The 8,095-nt window shown below is 45.3% G+C and overlaps 2 protein-coding genes across 4 annotated transcripts in view; one reads left to right on the top strand and one right to left on the bottom strand.

The window, feature by feature from the left end:
- itsn1 (intersectin 1 (SH3 domain protein)) overlaps nt 1-3,686 on the bottom strand; it is a 48,583-nt gene extending 44,897 nt beyond the window's left edge. For both annotated transcript variants that reach the window (XM_019860270.1, XM_019860269.1), the window contains exon 1: nt 3,505-3,686. The gene's annotated coding sequence lies outside the window, so the exon portion shown is untranslated. The remainder of the gene's footprint in view (nt 1-3,504) is intronic.
- Nucleotides 3,687-4,999: 1,313 nt separating this feature from the next.
- Nucleotides 5,000-8,095, top strand: part of cryzl1 (crystallin, zeta (quinone reductase)-like 1) — a 6,600-nt gene continuing 3,504 nt past the window's right edge. Inside the window, exons 1-10 of one of the 2 annotated variants that reach the window (XM_019860365.1) lie at nt 5,000-5,113; nt 5,197-5,270; nt 5,426-5,503; nt 5,612-5,684; nt 6,449-6,493; nt 6,564-6,632; nt 6,830-6,963; nt 7,058-7,169; nt 7,681-7,779; nt 7,866-8,008. In XM_019860365.1, coding sequence (XP_019715924.1) covers nt 5,211-5,270; nt 5,426-5,503; nt 5,612-5,684; nt 6,449-6,493; nt 6,564-6,632; nt 6,830-6,963; nt 7,058-7,169; nt 7,681-7,779; nt 7,866-8,008 — 813 coding nt within the window. In that variant the 5' untranslated portion in view covers nt 5,000-5,113; nt 5,197-5,210. Of the gene's footprint in view, nt 5,114-5,138; nt 5,271-5,425; nt 5,504-5,611; nt 5,685-6,448; nt 6,494-6,563; nt 6,633-6,829; nt 6,964-7,057; nt 7,170-7,680; nt 7,780-7,865; nt 8,009-8,095 lie in introns of those variants that run through there. The other variant, XM_019860364.1, reaches the window with a different exon arrangement.

Genomic DNA, 8,095 nt, shown 5'->3' with positions numbered 1-8,095 from the left:
ACACACACACACACACACACACACACACACACACACACACACACACACACACACACACACACACACACACACATCACACTGGATAAAGGCGGTCATAACTGTTTTGAATAATTGATTGGCAGTGAAATTACGAGGCTCTTAGGTTTCCAGGATGTCATTGTGTGTGTTTTGGGTCAATGGATGGCAAGAAAAAAGTGAACTTCTCATGCGAGGTGCTCATCATAGAGATGCCTTTCTATGCACTGTTTGCTGTCATGGCAGTGTGTCCATCCACTTCGTAGAAGGAGAAACCAGCTTCATTTTCATCTCACATGTTCACTAAGCTCTCTGGACCTCGGGCCATGAGAGGAAGATGCCTCGCCACAAACTGATCACCGTGGATGACAGTAAGTCCATGCCTCTTTTCTACACGATCACCTTATTTGGTTTCCACTGTACTTGGACAAGTAGGACAATGGAAGGCATAAATCCAATACTTTATGTGCAGAAAGGCCCTCTCCTTGGAATGGAGTCATGATGAAATTATATTTACATTTCCATTCCAATCTCAATCATTAAACTGATGTTAAAAATAAGATCTGCACCTTTGTCTGAACTTTTGTTGCTGCCCTACAGCCCTTTTTAGTCACCCTCTCTCCCTCCTTTAGACTATTGTCTCCTCTGATGCACACATCCGTAATGATCCGTGACACCATGACTCTAGTTTCATGAAGAACACACACCAAAGGGCTGATCTCTTCAGTGTATATGTGGCAGTCTATGTTTTCAATTTATGGTCCTTTATTGAAAACAGTGCTGGGTACACAATGAAGAAGCAAAGTCATATGGAGCCAGCTGCAATAGGTGAAAATCCAAAGAGAATATATATATATATATATATATATATATATATATATATATATATATACGTCCATGGAAGGTCGGCAAGGTTGCAAACCATAAAGTGTACGTCAAGCTTGTACAAGTATGAGTTCAGTATCGTGAGCTATCAAGTAAGTGCCGCATTTCAGAAGCGAACGCTGTTATCCACTGCTACCAGTGGCTCATTTACAATACCTCTATGCACACACAGACATATATATATATATATATATATATATATATATACGTCCATGGAAGGTCGGCAAGGTTGCAAACCATAAAGTGTACGTCAAGCTTGTACAAGTATGAGTTCAGTATCGTGAGCTATCAAGTAAGTGCCGCATTTCAGAAGCGAACGCTGTTATCCACTGCTACCAGTGGCTCATTTACAATACCTCTATGCACACACAGACAGAGCGAGCACCCAGAAAGATAACCACTCGCGGCTGCAGTATTTCATCACAGAGCCCACCAAATACATGTCAATTAATGTAGCACCCCAAAAGACAAATAGGATACTGTGAGCTAACACTGCAGCTGTGCTAAACTTGTGCTTTGTAGTTTAAACTGGCTGCATGCATGGAAACAAGCTTCATTTTAATAAATTCGATTTTAATCTGCGTTCAAGATGCCGTACATTTCTTCCGTATTTCATGGAGTGATTCTTTGGCACCCCTGTTTTGTTGAGATGTCTGCACAACATGCACAAGCATGACCTGGAAACCCAAAACATGACCTTTTTTTAAAAGCTTCAGTCGTTACCATGGGAACTGCTTCACACTGTCCAATCGAGAAGGCTGAAGTTTGACTCTTCCCCTGATGCAGACAGGTTTAGTGACACCGGAAAGACATTAAATCAGCATTTCATGTGACATCTCGGCACACAAGTGCATTTCCCGACGCAACGATTTCAAGGGATGGTCAGTTTAAAGTAGCATCCAGCTAAGGCTGAACCAACCCGGAGCTAATGGGAAATAATTCGTCATTGTTATTATTCATCGTTATCTGGCTGACTCATCACCCTGTGAGTCTTAGTTAACCAAAAGAGGTTGCGTGAGTTTGACCACAAATGCAACCAGAGTGTTGCCGTGAGATCAACGACAAGCGGTGCAAGATGCAGTGATTTCACGTTAGCATAGCGGCGGCTAGCACTTTGGCTGCCCGGGGAACGCGGCTCAACATCTGTCCTCGAGTCATCGCGCTGAGCACAATTACACAAACTTGCCAAGTAGCAAGTTCCTCGTCACCATGGTCACTGAGCCGGCGTCTTTTGGGGGGGCGGATTTATCCATGCCAACCACGCATAGTGACAGGCAAAACTACGAAATGTTCTGTTTGTGAGTCGTGATGTGCCATGAGATTCCCCCCACTGAGATATAAGCGCCTTGGCTCCATAAAGGTTTGGGAAATACTGGGTCCTGACTACTGCGAGCCACCTCCCGCAGCGTTGACAGCATAGAAACTCTCCACACGCCACAATGCCACTCGGAACACACACTGACACTCACGTCTCACTTTGCCCCCCCCCCACCAGTGACACATGGCAACACATTCTTATCACACTGCTGTCAAGTGATGAGGTCATCCGCATGGGCCCGGCCTCCATTTCCCTCCTCCGCCTTAATGTATCGGCGGCTCGCCACAAGCCACCAACGGATGTTAAAGGAAACCAAGCGGAGCCCTTCAGGCACACGGGGCGCATCCTGACACACCTGCAATAGGTGAAAATCCAAAGAGAATATATATATAATGTCAATTAATGTAGCACCCCAAAAGACAAATAGGATACTGTGAGCTAACACTGCAGCTGTGCTAAACTTGTGCTTTGTAGTTTAAACTGGCTGCATGCATGGAAACAAGCTTCATTTTAATAAATTCGATTTTAATCTGCGTTCAAGATGCCGTACATTTCTTCCGTATTTCATGGAGTGATTCTTTGGCACCCCTGTTTTGTTGAGATGTCTGCACAACATGCACAAGCATGACCTGGAAACCCAAAACATGACCTTTTTTTAAAAGCTTCAGTCGTTACCATGGGAACTGCTTCACACTGTCCAATCGAGAAGGCTGAAGTTTGACTCTTCCCCTGATGCAGACAGGTTTAGTGACACCGGAAAGACATTAAATCAGCATTTCATGTGACATCTCGGCACACAAGTGCATTTCCCGACGCAACGATTTCAAGGGATGGTCAGTTTAAAGTAGCATCCAGCTAAGGCTGAACCAACCCGGAGCTAATGGGAAATAATTCGTCATTGTTATTATTCATCGTTATCTGGCTGACTCATCACCCTGTGAGTCTTAGTTAACCAAAAGAGGTTGCGTGAGTTTGACCACAAATGCAACCAGAGTGTTGCCGTGAGATCAACGACAAGCGGTGCAAGATGCAGTGATTTCACGTTAGCATAGCGGCGGCTAGCACTTTGGCTGCCCGGGGAACGCGGCTCAACATCTGTCCTCGAGTCATCGCGCTGAGCACAATTACACGTCGGCGACCGTACACTTTGTCCGGGCACGGCGAGCCCAAGAGCGCCGGAACTTATGGAAGACATCAACGCGGCTATCATCGAAGCTAAAGCAAAGCTAACGTCAGCCCGCTCAGGGGACATTCGTTCGCATCACATCCGAAACAAGTCCGCTTACCTCATTGTAACGCTACCATGCTGAAATGCTGCATAAAGTGATCCTTCGGTCAACTTGATGACGTAGGCGCCACCGAATTGTGTTGTTTTCCGATCAAAACCCACCCTTGGTTCGCTCCTGTGATTCTCCGACCGGTGCTGCTGGTTCCGAAATCCCGTCTGAGTACAAGCGGAGACAGTTGGGAAAATGGGGTTGACGTCCGTGATGTATCGCGAGATTTAACCGGGATCAAAACTAAGAAGATGAAATCTCGCGATGGATTTAAACGGCTAGGCTCGATCAAATATACAGTACAGTACACCCCGTTATCCGTGAGTCTGTGAAAAGCACAGTTCCGCTTGAAAGTGTTTTTTTTTTTAACTCAAACAATTCTTGAAAAAAAAACGGGGATAAAAAGTACATGATTGTTTTCCATGAAAAACAGTGTTGGGACCCCTGGTTTTGTAGAACTAAAAGAGAGAAAACCAACAAAAAAATAATTCAGACCATTTTTAATATTTGATATTTGGATTTTGGGGTGGGCGGCCTGCTGGTCGACTGGTCAGCACGTTTGCCTCACACAGCGCAGGTGCAGGCTTCGATTCCGGCCCCAGCCTTCCTGTGTGGAGTTTGCATGTTCCCCACGTGCCTGCGTAGGTTTTCTCCGGGTACTGCGGTTTTTACTCCCACATTCAAAAAAAAAAACAGCAGGTCAACGGAACACTCGAAATTGTCCCTAGCTGTGAGTGTTGGTTGTTCGTCTGTGTTTGCCCTGCGTTGGGCTGGCAACCGGTTCAGGGTGTCCCCCGCCTACTGCCCGAAGACAGCTGGTATAGGCTCGAGCACGTCCGCGACCCTTGTGATGATAAGAGGATTAGAAAATAGATGGATGGATTTGGAGATTAGTGCCTCGATATTGATGCCTATCTCTCCTCAGCTCAATTAATTTTCCAGTAGGAAAAAATGTCTTTCATCTCTCCCCAGAGGATAATCAACAAATGTGTGTTTTATTCCAACAACACATTGTCACGATCCCAAAAGTCACCACATCCTTGTTTTGTTAACTTTGATTGGAAAAACGGACTTTTACATTGTTACATAATTACTATCCGGCCAACCATTGCATGACGTGTAAAGGGACATTACTGGAAGTTGCTCTTTCTGAGGTACCCACCCAGAGAGTTTAACACCTCTTTTGGTGCTCTTCAACCAACAATAGAATCGACTAGAATCGCCTCTCTTGTGAGTGTGGTGTACAGTGAAATAAGAACCCTACACCTTGCAATGCCCAAAAGAAAAGCAATTGAAAACAAATAAAAAGATGTGCAAGTGAAAATATGACTTCAAAGTGTGTAACGTGTGTTTTATGTCACCTTGTTTTTATAGAATTCAAGTTTTTTTTAAGTTGAAGCATAGAATTGATGGCGTGTGACCATGAAATAGTAGTGGCTAGAAATGTTCAAGGGAGGGCGCTCCAACATAAATCATCACTTGGCTTCGCTGCTTGTGAACAAAAGAAGTAGGAAAAGGTGGTCACGTGACACGCGCAAAGTAAACAGAAACGACAATTAGTTGCTTTGTATGAATATCAATTCTATTCGAATTTAATCTGAAAAACATTTGGGGGGAGGAAATAACATGAAGGGTTTAGAAACGACAATTAGTTGCTTTGTATGAATATCAATTATATTCGAATTTCATCTGAAAAACATTTGGGGGGAAATAACATGAAGGGTTTGTTCTGCCAAATTAGCGGCAACGAGCTCAAATTCGTCAACCAGGAAACGGTGAGATCGTGTCTTGTTTGTGCCAGGAAAGCAATTGAAAACGAATTCAATTGTTTTCTGAAGAGGGCGGTTATTTTTCCCGATCGTACGTCAGGCTGTTAAGGCTCTGCATAGCTGTCGAGCATCACCTCTCTTTGTGACGATTCCCTCTCTAGACGCTTCCTGAGGTCTTAGGCAGCCATGACGTCAGAATTCACGTGAAGGCGTGTGGCCTCAGCCCGGTGGACCTCAAGGTAATAATGTAATAGAATCATCTCATCTGCATTGCAACCTTGAAATAGGATCAGACTATGCTTGAAATTGTCACACAGTTGATACTCTCGCTTTGTTGCACGCTCCAGTTTCTGGAAGACGTGGGCCTGCAGAGAGATGCGATTCCTCTTGGCAGGGAGCTGGCGGGCATTGTACAACAAGGTGGGAAGCTCAAAAATGATTAGTGACCACCCACAAACAGAGGAGGCAGAACTATTTACTTCCCTTCAGAAAGTTGTGTACAAAAAAAAAATACCTTGGTTAAAGTTCGCAGACTGGGAAACGTTGTTAAATCTTATTCCGCTATACAGTTTTACATTTAGTCACTGGAATCCAACCATTTATGGCCACAGATTGGTCGAGTGTGTATTTCAACGTGTAGATACCCAAGGGGTCTTTCTGAAATCCAGATTTGTACACCGCTGAAATGACAGTCGGATCCCAGTAGATGGTGATGTTGTATTGCCGTGCATTTGAGTGCACAAGACAAAGATTAGAGGGCGCATCTTGGCATGATGCATCGATTATGAAGAAGTGAAATGCCATGGCGGCGGAAGTCGGACTAGTTTAGGCATCTCACACTTGAACAGAGTATGTACATGTATGGTCTTAACAGGTAGCTCGGAGTGTGTGTCGCGATCATAAGAAAAAATGATGCAGTCAATTCAGCCATGTTAAAAAAAAAAATAATTCACTGACGTTTAACTCTAGCCAAATGGTTAGTCACCATCACTCACGGCGCACTTACTTGTATAGCCGTAACACAAACGATTCACTGTTTTCATTGATACGTTTCTTTTCACCTTTTTGATTCTGTATTTTAACCTTGTCAAACTCTCCGTGAGTCCTCCCTGTTACAAATGTAAAAACAAATTGAAAAAGGGTAACTTAATACTCACTTGTTTGTTTTTCCGTCGTCCCTATAGTGGGTCCAAAAGTCACCTTCTTCCAACCCCACGATGAAGTTGTCGGTAGGTCGCTCATAACGCGCCATGTGCTTGCAACACAAACGTCAGCTTTCCCATGTAACCTCTTTCCTAGGTATTCTGCCGCTGGACTCCGTCTGCTCGGGTCTCAGTGATGTCATCGACATGAATGAACAGTATCTAGGTAGCGTGGACTCCTCTTTCCAAGCACGCACATACACAATGAAGTGATTCTTGCGCTCATTTCAGTCCAATGCCAGGGCATGTGCACCCACGATGCAAAACGCCATTTATTTATTTGTTTGGATTGATGCCTGTTTTTTTTTTGTCCACCGATGAAGAGATAATTTGAGCAAAAACTGAATTGGATTTGTTGTGCAGTTCCGAAAGCGGAGAAACTGAGCTGCACCAGCGTGGCCGCAGCGCTGGAAGACGGCCTGCGAGCGTACAGCGCCCTCCACACGCACGCTCGAATGGCGGCCGGTCAGACGCTCCTGGTGGCGGACGGCGCCAGCGTACGTGCCTCCCGTCTGCTGCGACCGCGATGAACAATGCACTTTTGTTTAGACCTCCTATGTGTGTGTTTTTTTTTCTTCTTCCCCCACTCAGCCTTTTGGCCTGATGTGCATTCAGCTGGCGTGCTACCACGGCGTGAAGGTACTGACCACGTCGCACTCGCAGCAGCAGCACACCTTCTTGGAGCAGCTAAGACCCAGCGTAGGTGCGTACGCGCACTCGCTGTGTCTGACTTCTATCATGGCAGCGCTGGGGACGAGTTGTGAGCACATCTGCCTCGCAGTTCTTCCAAACGATAAAAGAAAATGGATGGTTTGATGCACGAAGGGTTTTCATGACAATTTGTGAGTTGTTAAAGGGCAACTCGAGGCAAACATTTTCTTTGCAACAATCTGTTTTATGCGGGCCCATTAGAGTAACGCCATGTTCTGATTCACGTTACGTTTGCGGAACAAGAATTAAGCAGATTGGTCCATCCGTTGAAGTTGGTGTCACAGTGCCCTCGGGCTCGCATTGCAAACGTCACCTGACCAAACCAAGTCGACAAATGAGCGATGCGAGTCCGAGGGCACTTTTGAGGTCAATTTCAGTGGGCATCAGACGACGCGTGGATGACATAAACCCTCGCACGGTGGTGCCGCTTGTTCAGCAAATGTTAGATGTTGAACTGGGCACACAACAATCGACTAGCTAAAATGTGTTTTTTGTCCCACCAGTGAGGGTGATTCCCGTCTACAAAAACCCATCGGAGCTTCTTCCGGCGGTCATGGAGGAGACGGGGGGTCTGGGAGTGGACATAGTTGTCGACCAAGGAGGTACGTATTTTGGAAAAAAACATAACAAATAAAACATTCCGATATATGTATGTCCAGAGGATGAAGTTTGTACTTCTTGATTCAAGTTAGTCTGCAAGAGAAGGAGCATCGAGAAGAGCAGGACAAGGAGGAAGGGGAAGAGGAGGCGACGTTCCACCTACACAAGCATGACATCATCAGTCTGTTGGCAGTCGGGGGCCACTGGGTGACGTCCCACCAAGACCTGCAAGTGAGTGGATTTTCGCTTCTCATTTGTTCTGTGAATTGGCCCGATCTTCACTGGAGTGTTCCCTTTTGCACTTTTTTTTTTTTTTTT

Source organism: Hippocampus comes, unplaced genomic scaffold, assembly GCF_001891065.2.
Source record: "Hippocampus comes isolate QL1 unplaced genomic scaffold, H_comes_QL1_v1.1 scaffold39, whole genome shotgun sequence".
NCBI lineage: Eukaryota > Metazoa > Chordata > Actinopteri > Syngnathiformes > Syngnathidae > Hippocampus > Hippocampus comes.
This window is presented reverse-complemented; position numbering and strand designations above follow the sequence as displayed.